Here is a 16,752-nt window from a genome sequence, read left to right as displayed (position 1 = left end):
TCCACCCAAAGAACACCACCTAAGTCTTTAACACTTCTTGCTAGATAAAGCGCAAGGAGCATACTTTCTGAGGTTCACGGCCACGCGAATAAACAAACCGCAATGGCACGCAGTCACACAGATGAGTATCATTAATATCACACTGAAAGAAAAGAGTGAAAGCCAGACTCAAAAAGAGCATATATTGTAGGAGTCCAGTCATAAAAAGTACAAAAACAGACTAAATTAATCTATCAAGTTAGTAACGAAGTTAGCAGTTACCCTTGGGGAGGTAATAGTGGCAACGCTGTTTCTTAATCTGAATGCTGATTGCCTGGGTATTTTCATTTTGTAAAAATTCATCAGAAGATGTTTAAGGTATTAAAGATACTCTGCACGATACCATAGTGATAGTGACAGACACATGTCATTATACATTTGTCTAAATCCACAGACCACGTAATACCATGAGTGAGCTGTGAAAGAACCTACAGCTTCTGGGTGATTATGAAGTGTCAGGGCAGGCTTGTCAGCTGTAATGGATGTACCATTCTGGTGGGGAGCACTGATAATGGGGAAAGTTACCCATCTGTGAAGGCAGGGAATACATGGAAAATCTCTGTACTTAGCCTTTAATTTTGCTATAAATTTAGAAATGCCCTAAAAAAAAAATTCTTTTTTTTTTTTGTTAAAGATTTTATTTATTAATTTGACATAGAGAGACAGCCAGCGAGAGAGGGAACACAAGCAGGGGGAGTGGGAGAGGAAGAAGCAGGCTCCCAGCAGAGAAGCCTGACGTGGGGCTCGATCCCAGAACGCCGGGATCACGCCCTGAGCCAAAGGCAGACCCTCAACAACTATACCACCCAGGCGCCCCTAAAAAAAAAAAATTCTTAAAAAAAAATTAATCAAGCTGTTCTCCAAGGATTTACGTACTTCTGTTTCAATAAAATGTTAAAAAAACAACAACAACAAAGATCACCCAACATTCAAATTCTAAAACCTATAAGCTTATCAAAAAAAGCACTGATGGTGAGTCAGATGATATATTTTTTTGGTTTCTAACAATTGTTATCCTCTGCCAATTTTTGACTATTTGTCTCAGATGGTCACATTTAACATATTATACTGCCATATATAGCTGTCCTTTCCGGTATTAGTTAAAGAATAAATGAAAATGTATGTACACACCCTTTCTTCTGAACTCTTTGGAAGGTACTGTGTGAACTAATTGTAAGAAATTTAATGTTAGAAAAATTCAAGCAAGTGTGCTTACATTCCTACTACATATTTGTTAATTAAGTCCTTCATGTGACAAATCTTTATTAAGAGTCCATTACGTGGCAGACACTGGGGATACAGACATAAATGAAACAAAGACCTTCTTAGGGAGGTTACATTTTAGAAGACAGAGACAGAAAACAAATAAAAGTAAATAATCGAGTGATGATAAAAGTCAGTTATAACTAAGTCATATCAAAAAGCACTGCTTTCTAACTAAAAGATCTACTTCCTGTCATAGTTTGTGGCAGCGTCATTGTGGGAAAACATGCTACTCACCATTTTTCTCTCCAGCAAATGAAAAAAGCATGAGACCTTTCACCTCATGTAAGACTACTAAATGTAGTTTCTCTCCTCTGAATGTACTAAACCAAAAATGGTGCATTCATTGTTGAAAGAAGGCAGGCAAAACTTACTTTAGAAGTCCATGAGACTTTAGAAGTCATTAAGTATGTGGCTGGCTGACTGACTGACATGCAATGCTTTGATCCTGGTATTATAGTGAGACCTTTGGATAGACACCGGTGGGAACAAGGGCAGTGTTTCCATATACTGAAATTCTCACAAAGTTCCTGCAATGGCAGAGACGACATGTAAGAACCGTGTTCTGGGAATCTGTTAAAAGGCACTCTCGACTGCAAAAGGAAAGGCTCATTATAATCAGCAAGCATCACCTCACAGCAAGTCTACTCTTCACTGCCTCCTTCCCATCAATTCTTCCCCCTTATGTTCCCACTTGTCTTTTCTGATTGTTTCTCTTACCGCTTCCTTTTTTCAGCTTCCTTGGCCTCTTGCTCCTTATGATACCCACCCCAGGAAAGACCAGAGCAGGGGCAGCTGGGTGGCTTAGTCGATTAAGTGTCTGCCTTCTGCTCAGGTCACGATCCTCGGATCCTGGGGTCGAGCCCCACATCAGGCTCCCTGCTCAGCAGGCAGTCTGTTTCTCCCTCTGCCTCTACCCATCCCCTCTGCTCATTCCCTCTGCTCCTATTCTTTCTCAAAAAAAATAAAATAAAATAAAATCTTAAAAAAAAAAAAAAAAAAAGACCAGACCAATGGCTGGAATGATATAGTTACATGTCACTTAAGGCCAAGTTCCCTGATAAAAATGAACTGATACATAGTTAATATGGTAACACTGTTCTGCTCAGTGTTTTAGACAACCGTTGATAAAAAAAAAAAAAGTCCTCAAATAAGATACACTTTTTAGTGATTATGCTGTTTAAAGGGTCTACTGCTCAACTGAACTTGAAAATAAAGAAGTGTTGGGGCATCTGGGTGGCTCATTTGATTAGGCATCTGCGTTTGGCTCAGGTCATGATCCCAGGGTCCTGGGATGGAGCCCTGCATTGGGCTCCCTGTTCAGCAGGGAGTCTGCTTCTCCCTCTCTCTGTCCCTCCCCGCCATGCACGCGCATTTTCTCTCTCTCAAATAAATAAACAAAATCTTTTTTAAAAGAAAAGAAAGAAATTTTAATTTTTAAAAGCTGTTCTCTTTAAAATTCTAAAATCTGGTTTTTGAATGCCAGTAACCATAACCAAGAGTGCCACCTACTGGTAAATAAAGGGTATTTTTATCAAATTGTGTTCAAAGGCCCCCTCAAAGCAATGAGGTATTAAAAACAAAAATAAAAGACAAAAATCTACCCAATTTTTGAAATACACCCAATGGTTTCATATACTCAATGTAAGCACCTGATTAGCTTTAGAAAATTACCATACATTAAAGATTTTCTAAAATGATACAAGAAAGAATATTTCATCAATGTTTCTATCCTCAGAGGCCTTACCTCAACCAAAAAATTCTTACTTAACTCTACTTCTGAAATAGAAAATTATCTTATGATACATAAATAAAACATATCCACTTAAGCAGTAAAAAAAATTACTGCAGGCGACAGATTAAGATTTAAAATGAACTATACTAACTTCTGTTCAATAAGTACACTCAATGTATTTAAGAATTGCTGCGGTGCCAGGCACTATTTTAGGCTGTGGAGACACACTAAAGAACCAGACACAAAGCCCTTGTCATCATAAAGCTTTTATTACAGTGCATCCAGCCAATGATAGTAAACAGATAATGAGACAAATATAGATTACAATGAGTATGATAAAGGAAATGAGTGGAGGAGTATCAGGAAAGGTCTCTCTCAAGAGACATCAGAGCTGAGACCTGAAGAATGAGGAAGGGGCAGCCAAGCAGACAGTAAGGACAGAACCATCAGGCAGAGGCCCAATCACAGAAACAAGCCTACTCTGTTGCTGGAACCACAGCCAGCATGACTGGAGAGTGAGGAGCTAGGTGACAGCAAGAGGTAAGTCCAGCAGGTAGACATGTGCCAGCTCACATCAGACCTGGGAAAGAGTATGGCCTTTATTCTAAGGGCAATGGAAGCAACTGACGAGTTTGAATTAGACAGAAAAGGTTTACAATAAAGGATCTAATTTACACATGACCGAATGACCTAATTTACATTTACATTAAAGGGGTACTCAAGCTACTATGTAAAGAATGGATCACAGAGGGCAAGTCTCCAGTTAGAAAGCTCCAGTCTAAGATGAGAGCAAGATGAAGCTATGAGATAACAGAAGTAGATGAACAGGGAGTATATTTTGGAATTTGAGCCTTACGACTTGCTAACAGATTGGATGAGTTGTGAGAGTAGTTAAAAAAAAGAAGAGAGGAGAGAGAAACCAAGAATGCCTCTAAGAGCATTCATACACTGAAATAAAGTAAATTCACAGAACTATCAAGGCACCTGTTGATTTAGAACCCTAAGTGTCACTGAGGAAGCACAGGGGCTCCCAGCATCTGGCATTTGTAAGGGAACCCTAGCAGTACCAAAGTTACAGAGCGCTTGACCTGAAATCATGCTTTACCTGAAATGAGTGGAACCGGGCTCAGGTCTGACTGCTTTCTACTTTTCCATCTTGGGTGAGTCACCTCTTAAAATTTTTAAATTTGAATGCCAATGCCACTGCACTGGATTGCTGAGAGGAACAAAGGTCTGTGCAAGTGCCTGGCACGCAAGAGTGTTACTAAAAATCAAGTCAATCCCATTAACTGTGCCCTCTGCTCCCTTCCAAACAATCTAGAGCCGCAGTGGTTTGATACTGCCAATAACAACTCCCCTCAGCCTGATATACAACAGCATCCCCAAAACAGAGTTTCTATTCAGAATTACAAACTAGTTCTTAATTCAAACACATGCTGAGAATTTTGGTCACTATTATTTTCCAGATCAGCAGTGTAAACATTTTACGATTAAAAAAGAAAAATTTTTCTCATTAAACTTCTGTTTTAATGGGTCTCAAAATTCTCTGACAGATTTTTGGTTGTTTCCATTAAAAAGTACTCATTTTAAAAACTAATAACTTAAAACTGCCACACACACACACACACACACACACAAACACACACGAAAAAAAACACAAATGGTCCACAAAACATTCTTCTTTCCTTCTGGAGGTTTCACGATGCATTGCTATCATTAACCATTTTACTATTAAACTTAGAGGCCAATTGGTACAAACAGTTCTGAGGCCATTCTTCCACCACTAATTAGGACTGGGGTGGCAGGTATTGAGGATAATAATCATTTAGCCTTCTGAGCTTTCTGGGCAGACTTGGTGACCTTGCCAGCTCCAGCTGCCTTCTTGTCCACTGCTCTGATGACACCCACAGCAACCGTCTGTCTCATGTCACGAACAGCAAAACAGCCCAGAGGAGGAGTCAGAGAAGCTCTCAATACACATAGGCTTGCCAGGAACCGTATCAATGATGGCAGCATCGCCAGATCTCAAGAACTTGGGAACATCTTCCAACTTTTTTCCAGACCAATGATCGATCTTCTCCTTCAGCTCAGCAAACTTGCAAGCCATGTGAGCTGTGTGACCATCCAGCACAGGTGCATATCCAGCACTGATTTGGCCTGGATGGTACCGGATAATCACCTGAGCCGTGAAGCCAGCTGCTTCCATGGGTGGGTCATTTTTGCTGTTGCCAGCCACACCGCCACGCCGAACATATTTGACAGATATGTTCTTGACATAGAAGCCCACACTGTCTCCAGGAAGAGCCTCACTCAAAGCTTCATGGTACATTTCAACAGACTTGACTTCTTTTTGAATTATATAAGTTTGTGATTGCAAATGATCCTATGGCAACTAGTAATCTGCTTTGGTCATACTCTCAAGGTCCAAAATTGGCTCGTTACAAAACATTTCCATTCCCTTTTAGGAATAAAAGTAAAGTTTAGTAGTCATTGTAATGTTTTATTTAAAAATGTTGGGTGGAGTAAAAAACAAACTGCATTACACGTTTGGTTATGGTTTTACTTTCTTCAGCACAGCATGAACTCAAACTGGGCAGAACCATACAGAAAATCACCTTTGGCAGACAAAGCTATGGCCAACACACAGCAGGATGAAAGAAGTATGGAAAGCCAAGGAGACTCCCAAATCTAGGTTTCAAGGGCACCAGCACTGCTCTAGCAGACAATCTCAGCAGTCTGCAGAGCTTCAAGGCTGTTACGTTTAATCTAGCTCTGCTTCAATGCCATCATATCACAGATGACATCGAAGTTAAAAGCCTAAGTTCTCGCGTCTGACAGATCTGAGTTCTCACCACAATTTACTGCCACTTACCAGCTTTGCCTCCTTGGGTAAGTTCATCAGCCCCTGGCTTCCCAATGTTGAAGATGGGATTAATGATACCTATACCTCCCCGAGCTGCCTTTTTTTTTTTAAAGAGTTTATTTATTTATTTGACAGAGAGAGAGACAGCCAGCGAGAGAGGGAACACAGGCAGGGGGAGTGGGAGAGGAAGAAGCAGGCTCCCAGCGGAGGAGCGTGATGTGGGGCTCGATCCCAGGACCACGCCCTGAGCCGAAGGCAGATGCTTAACGACTGGGCCACCCAGGCGCCCCTCCCCGGGCTGTTTTAATGACATCATGCATACAAAACATTTGATATAGTGCCTGACACATAGTGTCCATTATTATTGATAAGTGGTTCACTAGTTTTTCTTTTTCCCTTTTAGGTAATACATACTACAAAAAAGTTGGAAAATTACAAAGAAATTATAAAAAAATATTACCCAACAAGTCCTCTAACATCCAGGGCTATTAACCTCAAATTTTAAAATTCCCCAGCAAATCGTTTTGCTAGGTCTAAATTGCTTTCTAAAAGGTCCACCAATTTATACTTCCAAGAACCAAATATGAATGCACTCATGATACATTCAAAAATGGCTCATCTTTAATTTATAGGCTTATGCTGAGAAGCACCGAAGAACTAAAGATGATTCCCAACCTCAAAATGATCACTGGGACGACAGAACAGACCCGGGAACTCTCCCTTGTCCTCCTGTCTCCGAGGGACTACCTACGAAGTACCTGTGCTACAGATCCAGGGAGCAGCCAAAGAGCTGGGTAGGCTTTGCTGGGATTTCTCCTCTGCCCAGTCACACCAGAATTATCCCAGTTAAGCCTCAAGAAGTTTAACAAGTGTTTCGTAACTGCTCGGTAGGTCTTCAATTATGCAAAATGTGAGGCCTTTTGAGATAACCTTACACAAACTTCTTAAATGTAACTTCTTGATTTTCTTCTCAAGACTCCTCTGCCTTTAGGTTTTCAAGCCTCAAACCAGGTGGAAATTCAACTCAGTATGCACAAAATTGGTAGCTTCATAAAAACCTGAGTATGTGTACTAGATAAGCATAGAAATGTGTATACATGTAGGTATTACATGAAACATACCATGTAAATATAAAAGAAATACGATATATATAACTCTGAACCCAGTCAATCTCGTAATTTCCATGCAAAAGTTAGATCTGTATGTGATCTTGTAAATCATCTCTAATCCAACACTTCTTTAGTTAGAAGAGAAAATAAGGCCCAAAGAATGTAAATATCCAGGGGCACTGGGTGGCTCAGGAGGTTGAGTGTCTGCCTTGGGCTTGGGGTCATGATCCCAGGGTTCTGGGACAGAGTCACACCTTGGACTCCCTGCTCAGTAGGGAGCCTGCTTCTCCCTCTCCCCACTGCTAGTGCTCGCTCTCACTCTCTCTCTCGCTATCTCTCTCTCCATCTTTCTCTCAAACAAAAAAAATCTTTGGAAAAAAAAGAAAAGAATGTAAATATCCAACCCAGAGCTAGTTCCCAACAGATTCTGACCCCAGAACTATTTCTCCAAAGTGTCTTTTTCACTGCACTGCATTCCTTCTCTACCTAAATTTTAAAAAATGCATGGTGATGGAGCAATACCCCCATGGAATCTGGTTGTACTAAAACAGACACTAGCGTTGCTTTAAAGACAAACCACCTTTTATTTGCATTTCCTTTCAATGTATACAGAGGCCTCCTGGTAATAACTGCCGATGCCATTCCTTTTACAAAGAAGAAACCGTGGTTCAAATAAAGTTATTTGTTTCGAGGCTTTGGGGACAGACAGGCTCTTCATTTTCTAGATAGGTGATTTTAGTCAAGATACCCAACTCTGTATCTCAGTTTTCAGATTAATATGGAATAACATCTAAACTCCCAAGAATCATACTTAGCGCACTACCTGGTACAAAGCAAACTCCCAATAATAAAAGGTGATGTTATTACTATTTTACAAATCATTGTCATTAATAATGGTATATGTTTGGCAAACATAGGACTAGAACTCCATCTGCTTCACGCTCTTGGTCCTCTCGACAACACAATTTAGGGTATTTGAAGATAACCCGGGGTGAGGAAGAGCCGGGGATGTACCTGAATAGTCGAGCGTGGCCACAAACTACAAGGTAGGCGTCGCCCTGAGTTCAAGGTCACTCGGTGAATCAGAATTCCAAGAGAACTTTCCGTCCGTCACCGGGGAGGCAGGAAGGGAGATCCAACAGGCAGAGCTGCTCAGGCCGCCGCCTGAGACCAAGCAAAGGAGCGCCCTCCTGTCCCCAAGGGCGTCGAGGGCCGGGTCGATGCCACCGAGTCCGCGGACCCAGCTCAAGGCCTCTCTAAGCTCCGCGGACTTGAGGGAGGGCGGCGGCCGCAAAAAGGGGCCTCCGCTCCGCCGGCTCCGCGGGAACCTAGCTAGCCCACCTGGCCGAACTCCGCCACCCTCGCCTGAGACCTTCCGGTGACGTGACGTCACAGCAGCGCGAGCTATCCCCACAGTTTATTGGTCTGTGCCTCCGACAGCGGGTGCTGGGAGGACAGTGCAGTGCCGCCACATCCAGTGTCTCCGCCCCCTAGCTCCACCATCTCCATGGTGACCGCTACCCGGTCACCCATTTGGCCTCCGAGGCCGGAGTTGCGTCATTGTCTGTGCGCCGGAAGCGATATCTCCTGAGCCGGTGCCGGCTGACAACGCCGGTCTGGGACCAGCGCCCGCGAAGTCGGACTGTCCTAGGGCAGTGTCGGTCGGCGGGGGCGACCGACCTCTGCTGGCCCAGTGACAATGGCCGTGTTTCACGACGAGGTGGAGATTGAGGACTTCCAATATGACGAAGAGTCGGAGGCCTATTTCTACCCCTGCCCGTGTGGGGATAACTTCTGCATTACCAAGGTAACTTCAGAGTCCCGCCCGGCGATTCGTCGGAGCAGGCGCGTTTTTGCTTTTCCTCGTTCCTTCCGCCATTCCGTCACCTTGCGGCTCACACGCCCTCTTTATCCTGTCTCTGAGTCCCCGTAAAATTGATACTTGATTTGTCAGTGGGCACATCGTCCTGGCCTTTAGTCAGGCCGAGGGCTGGAGAGTTGGATGACGGGGAACATGAGTCTTGCCATCTTTCCCCACTTAGGGTCCCACTTTCTGGGAGTTTTTTGGAGGCAGGGACACGTTTTTGGCTTCTCAGGGGTTTTGAGGCGACGAACCTTGGCTAACCTTCCCAGGTCTTGTATTTTCTTTCTTGAGAGACAGCGCGCGCAAGTGGGGGTGGGGGGCACGGCAGAGGAGCAGAGGGAGAAGGAGAGAGAGAATCTTAAGCAGGCCCCAGGCCCAGCACGGAGCTGGGATGGGGCTCCATCTCAGGACCCAGAGATCATGACCTGAGCTGAAATTAAGAGTTGGTTGCTTAACTGACTGAGGCACCAAGGCGCCCCTCTTCCTGGGTATTTTTAAGTACCGCTGGGCAGGAAAAATGGAGTTGGTTATTTCTCTGGGCAGGCCTTTTTGGCCCTCACAGACCTCGTAGGGAGGTGAGCCACAAAGGAGCTTGCCCCTAGGGGTGGAGAGAGTTTGCAAGGAGGAGATTGCGAAGGGAAGACAATACCAAACGGTTTTTGATTTTGTTAACAGGAAGATTTGGAGAATGGGGAAGACGTGGCAACGTGCCCTAGCTGCTCTCTCATTATAAAAGTGATTTATGACAAGGTAAGTAGTTGAATTTTAAAAGGTGTGGGGGAGGGTTGCTAGGCAAGGACCTAGAGCAGTCTCTAAGTGCTGCAGAATGTTTCTTAATAGTGTGTTAGGTAAGTGCTGTGGGTTTTTTTAAAACAAACTTTATCCCCCCCCCAAACAAATTCTTAAAACTATTAATCCATAGCTGTATTGTAAATTACAACTTTAAAAAATTCAAATTAATTAACTCATTTTAGCTCTGGAGAAGGCAAAAAAAAAAAAAAAACCTGCTCCGTCGTTAATGAAAATTATTGATTACTTATTAAATAGAAAAATAATTATAAAGGTTACTTAATTGGCAGTCTGTATTCCTCCTTTATATAATAAGTAATCAAAATTGTTCAGAGCTCCTAGACATATTTTGGAGGGAATAGTTGTATAGTATTTCTTACTTGGCTTCTACATATAGAACTCTGCATTACCTTGTTTGAGATATGTCATAGCTGCAATTTTACAGTTTCATTTTGGTCTTTAATTTTCTACTGTTTTTCACGCAAGTATATTGACAGTAGAAAACAAATGTTCTTATTGCCCACCCCTACCCCAACTTTTGGTCAGTACTTTGAATGGAGTCTTAAGTAAGAAGCTTAACAGTATTTTTTTCCTTTTTCCTTTTTTTTTTTTTTTTGAGATATATTGACATATAACAGAGCTAAACATTCTTAAGGATGAACTCTAAAATGAGTATAAGGAAGGTAGCACCAGGCACTTAGTCTCATGGGAGAAGCATGCTATAATTTAGAAATTTACAGATTTATTCTTGTATCAAAATGTGTTCTGGAACAAAAGGAGAACAGAGTAAGGGAAATTAGGAGTGCTGATGTGAGAAGAGGTTGCAATTTTAAATACGGTGATCAGGACAGGCCTTATTGAGAAAGGCCTTGTTGAGCAAAGATTGAAAGAGGTGAGGGAATGAGCCCTGGGGGATAAAGAGCAGTCCAGCAAACAGAACTTTCAGTGGATAGGCCCTAAGGCAGAAATGTGTCTGTTTTTATCGAGGAACAGGAAGTGTGACCAGAGCAGAGTGGATGAGGGTGAGAGAGTAGCCCAGGAGGAGAGTAGTGGAGTGGGGCAGATTACGAAGCTGTTTGTGGGCCACTTTAAGGACTTTGGTTTTTGTTGTGAATGATGTAGGGAACCACTGGAGGATTCTCAAGCAAAGGAGTGCTACAGTCCAACTTAAGTTGTAATAGAGTGACTCTGGCTCCTGTGTTCAGAGTAGATTGTGAGGAAGCAAGGATAGGAGTTAGGGTATAGCAAAGGTAACAGTTAGGAGGCCCTTAGTCGAACCAGAGGAGGAGATGGATGGCTTGGACCAAGCCGCGGCACTGGAGGTTATGAGAAGTGGTTGGATTCTAGATGTACTTTAAAGGATAAGGATGATTTTTACTGATTGAATATAGGATACGAGAGGAATCAAAAATGATTTCAACATTTGTGGCCTTCATAACTGGAAGGATGCATTTGCCATCAACTGATGGGGAGGTGTCTGCCGGTATAGGGGCAGGAGTTGGACATACTAAGTTTAGGAGGTCTATTTTTGGTCCAAGTGGAAAGCAAATGAGAAAGCAATTGGATATGCAAGTCTGGAGTTCAAAGAGAGAGAGCAGCTGGTGCCGTAAATTTGGGAGTTATCAGCATATAGATAGCATTTAGAGCCATGACGTTGGATGAGATCACCAGGGCTGTGAACATAGATAGAGAGGGACAAAAAAAAAGGACTGAGCTCGGGCCACTCGCAATATTTAAAGGTCAGAGAGGGAGGTGAGGAATCAGCAAAGCTGGCTGAAAAGGAAGAAAGAGGAAACCACCAGTGCCATATCCTGGAAGCCAGATGAGAAAAAGTGGAGGAAGTGAACAAGCTTATCAGATGCCACTGATAGATGACTGAAAATTAAGCATTGGCTTTAATGGGAAGGCCATTTGTATGGTGGTGAGAGCAGTTTTGATGAAGTAATAGAGACAGAGCCTGATTGGTGGAAAGCTTATTGGAGAGAACAAGAGAAGAATAGGAAGACACTTCTTTCAAGGAGTTTGCTACAAAGGGGAGCAGAGACATTTGGCAGTAACTGGTGGTGATAGAGGATCAGGAGAGAGTTTAAGGTGGTAGACATTCAGCTATGTGGGTGCATATACACGCAGGAAGTTAGATTTAACCAGGGTTGTGGTTTTGTCAAGTAGATAGGAGGGAGTGAGAGAAGAGGGATTGTGATAATTGACCATGGACTTTAGGTCCAGAACACACAAAAAGGAGCAGTGATGATACATGTCATGACATAAGAGTCAAAATTGGTGGGTTTTAGGGAGGGAAGGAGAACGGTGGCCAAAAGGAACAACCGGCCCCTCCTCCCATCTGAAAGAACACAGGACCACCACTTGGGAGGTTATAGGGGAAACGGTGTCCTTAGGGGATGGTCTGTTCTCAAACTCAGCATTATGGTCATTTGGGCTGAATAACTGTGTTGTACGGGGCTGTCCAGTGCATTGTAGGGTGTTTAGTGGCATCCCTGGCCTCCCATTAGATCCCAGTAGCACTTCCCCAGAACGTCTCCAGATACTGCCAAATATCCCCCGGAGACAACATCAGCACGCCCCTCCCACCACCTCTTGAGAACCACTGTGTTAGAGCAAGACGGCGCAAAAATGTTTTAAAGAAGAGGTTGAGAATATGGAGCAGTATGCTGATTGACAGACCATAAATTCCAAAGAGGAAGTTGGGGTAGGGGAGGAGGCTCCAGGTGCTGGGCGGGAGCGAGAGTGTGAACACAACATGGGCTGACCCTGCTGGGGATCAGACTGCGGAAGATGAGGCAGAACCTGGGAGGCAGAGGGGTCTTGTGGTAGCAGACAGAAGCCAGGGTACATAATCAGAGATGATATTGAACTTCATTTACAATGTAGCTGACACTGCAGGTTATCTGTGTCAGGAAACATAAAAAGCTATCCCTTTTAGTTGGAAGAAGTACTTACCTTGAAGAGGACAGGTATTCAAATGACTGAATATTGAAGTGGAGAAGTTTTAGTGTAGTAATTAATACAGAAACTTAAAAAGGTGTGATATATCTTTACAAATGGGATATCTGACAAGTGGATGCTTGTTTATAAGGTGCTTTAAGTGTGAATTCAGGACTAAAAACTGAAGCACTTTTAGGATTGTAGTTCTGGTGCTGACATTGACTCTTTGAACGTGATATAGCAATGAAAAACAAACAGAACTGTGGGATGCCTGGCTGGCTCAGTTGGAAGAGCGTACAACTCTTGTTGATCTCGGGCTTGTGAGTTCGAGCCCTACATTAGGTGTAGAGATTACTCAAAAATAAATAAACCTTGAAACAAAAAAAAATTGTTTTAAACCTTAACAGCTGGATTGATTCTGCAACAAAACTGAAGTCTAATATTGATGCATTTGTGACACACTCAGTGATTAATATAATTTTTTATTCTCTCTTAGGATCAGTTTATGTGTGGAGAAACGGTGCCAGACCCTTCCACCCACAAAGAATTAGTTAAATGCTGAAGAGGACTTTAGGAATCCACATCCTGAACATTTGGGAATGAGCCAAGCTGGAAAAACCAAATGCAAAGTCACTGGCTTCCTTCACGGGGACAACCATTCCGTAGTTGGCTCCGCCATTAGCGTGTGGCTCCTGACCATTGGCTGCTGAGTTCATCTCCAATTAAAGAAGCAAGTCCACGACGTGACATGCCTGGATTTTGTGCTTAGAACTTTGAATTGGAAGTGCTCTTGATTTGCCGTATAAATTTAAAGGAAGCTCATTTCAAATCAATTCTTTCTTTCTCTCAGTATCATTATTTGTATGTCTTATACCTGATTTCTTCCTTAACTGGTAACAGCATCATCTACCTCAAAGTCATTAGGATTCCTTAATGAAAAGGGGGATTATGTTTTTGGCTTAGTTATTAAGATTATTAAAATTAGCCTTTTCTTTGAAATTGGATGTCAGCTTTGCCATTCTAAACTTAAACATATTCGTTGCTTTGTTTCCACTGTGCTTTCAGTTCCCACGCCAAACCAGTCTGCTCAGTCTTGCGTTGGTTAGAACTCAGTTCCTGTTCTGTGTAGCATACCGTTTCCATTAGACTTCCTACACTGCATTCTGGTCATGGTATATTACAGAGAAAATATACTGAGCTCACAATCTTTCCAGAGCTAAAAGTTAGTAAGAAAGAAAAATCAAAAAGTGAAGTGGTCAGAGAATGGTTAGAGTCTATAAAGGTTTCAGTTACCATTTCAGCTCCTACCATATTCTGCACGTTCCTTGAAAATTGGGACAAGATGAAAAGCAGCCAAAGGAAGTGACGTTGGAAGCAGAGCAAGAAGAGAAAAGCTTGCCAACTTAGTAAACTGAATGCTCAGCGCAGATCGTATTTGTGGATGTGGGTCGTGTCTGTCCGGTTGTCTTTAGATGAGGCTCCATCCCTCCTCTCGAGGGAGACGGCTCCATGTCAAGGCCTCATGGCTGGCAGCAGCACCTTCAGCAGTACCTCAGAATCGAGTCACCAGCCCTGAAAGGTAGAGCTGCTGCAACTCTTGCTGAGGATGACTTGAAGATGAGATGCCTATTCTAAATAAATATGTCCCTGGGGACACATCTAACCAGTGTTTATAAGCTGTAACTGAACCAGACGTGCACTCTTACAGAGAGATGTTACCCTGGAGAAAAAGAAATTTGTAAAGGTAGGTAGGCCATCAGTCTTTCTTTGCTGTAGGACAGTAGCAAGAAATTAGAATCACTTATATGAAAATTCAAAAATTTCTTTCACATACACAATTTTGCTGTGTGTTTCTAAAATTAAAAAAAAAAGTAACTGATGCCTGGTAGGTTGTTTTGGGAATGGTTCCTGCAATTAGAAAAAATAGCTTGCCAGAACGTGACCATTCTGACCATTCTATTACTAGTTAATAAATGTGCTGAATGCACACTGGGGGTTTAAATTAAAACAACTGAGTAGTCTTTTTTTTTTTTTTTTAAACCTACCAGCAGCATGGCTATGGGCAGCCATTAGTCTAAGACCTAATAAATCTCCAAAAATTGTATGCGAGAAGTGCAGGGTACATTATGTGGTATTATATGGCATATTCTTCATAGGATGAGAAGTCTCATGGCTATTTAGGGACCCTGATGGCGCAGAAGAATCCACCAGTGGATTGGAGCCAGTGGCAGCTCAGATGAAGAGAGTATGGTATATGTTAACTAATGGGAATGAACCGCAAAGAGCAAAGAACTGTTCCATGCTCAATTTTGACGGTTTTGTAGATACCGATATCAGCTCCTTCAGCTGATGATGAATTTAAAAGGAATGGGCACCCTTGATGTACATCTACTAACATAGAAGGAATAAAAGTTGCCCCAGTCCAAACATCCCAGGGGAAGTGAATCAGACTGCACTGGCAATCAGTGATCAGTGATAATCTGCAGTGACGGGAGCGATTTCATTTCCAAAGCAGCTATGTGACTAAATTTGCTAACTACAAAAGAACAGGGTTTAATCCTATGTTAAGCAGGAAGTAAAACCAGGGTCTTTCAGATAAGACTAGAGTTCTGAGTGATATTCTGTGCCTTGTGTACCTTACCAGACATTTCAGACCACCTCTGAGAACTGATCTGTAATCCAGGCTCTGTCTCTTAACTAGCCTTGTAGTCTTTGGCAAGGCCAGGGGATTTGTCACCTCTACAATTAGACTAGATCAGGTGATTTTTAAACTGTCGGTATTATCATTTCAGGCTTTATAACTTGCAGGAGCTGAAATGGTAATTGAAACCTTTATAGACTTAAAACTAAATCATAAACTATTAGAGAAAGACGATGCTCCTTTAGTAACTTGATGGTACCACACTTCTGAGTTTGAAAATAAAGTCAACTATTGAGGGGATTCTGCATATATCTTAGTGTACACGGTCAGAAGCAGTTTTCCTGAGAAGCACCCGACACTTTTGATTGCTGTACATACTAATTTATTACCAGAATAAATTATTGACATACTAAATAAAGTCATAATTCAAGTCAATTTGTTTTCATGTACTTTTCTTCCCCTAAATACCAACATTTCGTGTTAAAAAGTTTTGATATGATTTTATATGCGGTAGAAGTCTTTAATCTGTTTTGGAAAATTGTAGGTAGGTTTCTGGTAGGAACAGGAGAGTTTGGAAATGGTCAAGAAATTGCCACTGTTTCTACAGTTTGGCCACATGGGTTTTGATTCCGGATTTTTATTTTTCCTGGGGAAAAAGCTTTGAGTCAAGTGGCAGGAAGCAAAATAGTTAACATTCTTAGGGGAGTAATTCAGTTTTTGCTGGGAAAGAAGGCTGCTATTTTATTTAAGGCTGATGATCAACTCTTGCAGTGGTTTGAGAGCCTTGCTATGGTCAGGACACAGTTTGAACCTCAGTTCCTCCACTATGATCTTGGACAAGTTACTGAATTTTTTTGTATCTCTGTGTCCTGGTATGTGAAATGCAATCATAGTACCTCTCCTATGGTTGCTGTGTGGATTCATTCATTCAAGAAGTGCTTGTGGAGCCCCTACCACATGTAGGGCACTGGGTAGGGTCTCTGCATGCAAGTGGAAGAGAGGAAATAAGATTACTCACTGCAGTTAGGGCCCAGGAGGAAACACACTAGGTGATGGGAGCTGCAGCAGGTGCATTGATGAAGGGCAGGCAGAAGGCGTCTCAGGTCCGGTACTTTTTCTGAGACCTAAAGGGTAGAATGAAGCAGCCTTGTGAAAATGATTAAGTGAGCTAATGACTAAAACATTTAGCACAATAACTGTCATACATGCAAAAGAAAAGTTAACTCTTCTTATTCCAAAAGGAATTCAACATGGTTTTGAGCACTGACAGCATTCTCAGAATAAATATGAGAAGTGTAAATTATTGGACACCCTTCCCCCGCACTTACTGCATCTGGGGGTGGGTCACAAGCACTGCAAGAGATTCTGATGCAGCTAACATTTGAGAACCATTAGTTGAGAACTGGTGTTCAAACGTGGCAGCACACTGGAATCCTCTGAGGAACTTTAAAACTGGTGCCTTAGAGAAATGGACTTAATTGGTCTGGGTGCAGCTTGGGCACCAGG

The 16,752-nt window shown here is 42.4% G+C and overlaps 2 protein-coding genes and 1 pseudogene across 3 annotated transcripts in view; 1 reads left to right on the top strand and 2 right to left on the bottom strand.

Annotated features, from left to right (window-relative positions):
* Positions 1 to 8,539, bottom strand: part of OXNAD1 (oxidoreductase NAD binding domain containing 1) — a 39,074-nt gene extending 30,535 nt beyond the window's left edge. Inside the window, exons 1-2 of one of the 2 annotated variants that reach the window (XM_026496959.4) lie at positions 8,024 to 8,465; positions 1,677 to 1,832 (exon numbers count right to left, since the gene is read on the bottom strand). The gene's annotated coding sequence lies outside the window, so the exon portion shown is untranslated. Of the gene's footprint in view, positions 1 to 1,676; positions 1,833 to 8,023 lie in introns of both variants that reach the window. The other variant, XM_026496958.4, reaches the window with a different exon arrangement.
* On the bottom strand, positions 2,355 to 8,542 carry LOC113253733 (elongation factor 1-alpha 1-like; annotated as a pseudogene).
* A 28-nt stretch (positions 8,543 to 8,570) lies between these two features.
* DPH3 (diphthamide biosynthesis 3) lies at positions 8,571 to 15,681 on the top strand. Its single transcript, XM_026496961.4, has 3 exons — positions 8,571 to 8,816; positions 9,549 to 9,623; positions 13,102 to 15,681. Exons 1-3 carry the CDS (start codon positions 8,709 to 8,711, stop codon positions 13,165 to 13,167), a joined length of 249 nt encoding a protein of 82 aa, XP_026352746.1. The 5' UTR covers positions 8,571 to 8,708; the 3' UTR covers positions 13,168 to 15,681.
* Positions 15,682 to 16,752: the final 1,071 nt, after the last annotated feature.

The sequence above is a fragment of the Ursus arctos genome, unplaced genomic scaffold, assembly GCF_023065955.2.
Source record: "Ursus arctos isolate Adak ecotype North America unplaced genomic scaffold, UrsArc2.0 scaffold_20, whole genome shotgun sequence".
NCBI classification, from domain to species: Eukaryota; Metazoa; Chordata; class Mammalia; order Carnivora; family Ursidae; genus Ursus; species Ursus arctos.
This window is presented reverse-complemented; position numbering and strand designations above follow the sequence as displayed.

What these genes read in the sequence shown, in the direction of transcription:
- DPH3 (XM_026496961.4), top strand. Translation starts at nt 8,709, where the DNA reads ATGGCCGTGTTTCACGACGAGGTGGAGATTGAGGACTTCCAATATGAC. An exon ending in ATAACTTCTGCATTACCAAG is followed by an intron (nt 8,817 to 9,548) that starts GTAACTTCAGAG and finishes TTTTGTTAACAG; the next exon opens with GAAGATTTGGAGAATGGGGA. An exon ending in TAAAAGTGATTTATGACAAG is followed by an intron (nt 9,624 to 13,101) that starts GTAAGTAGTTGA and finishes ATTCTCTCTTAG; the next exon opens with GATCAGTTTATGTGTGGAGA.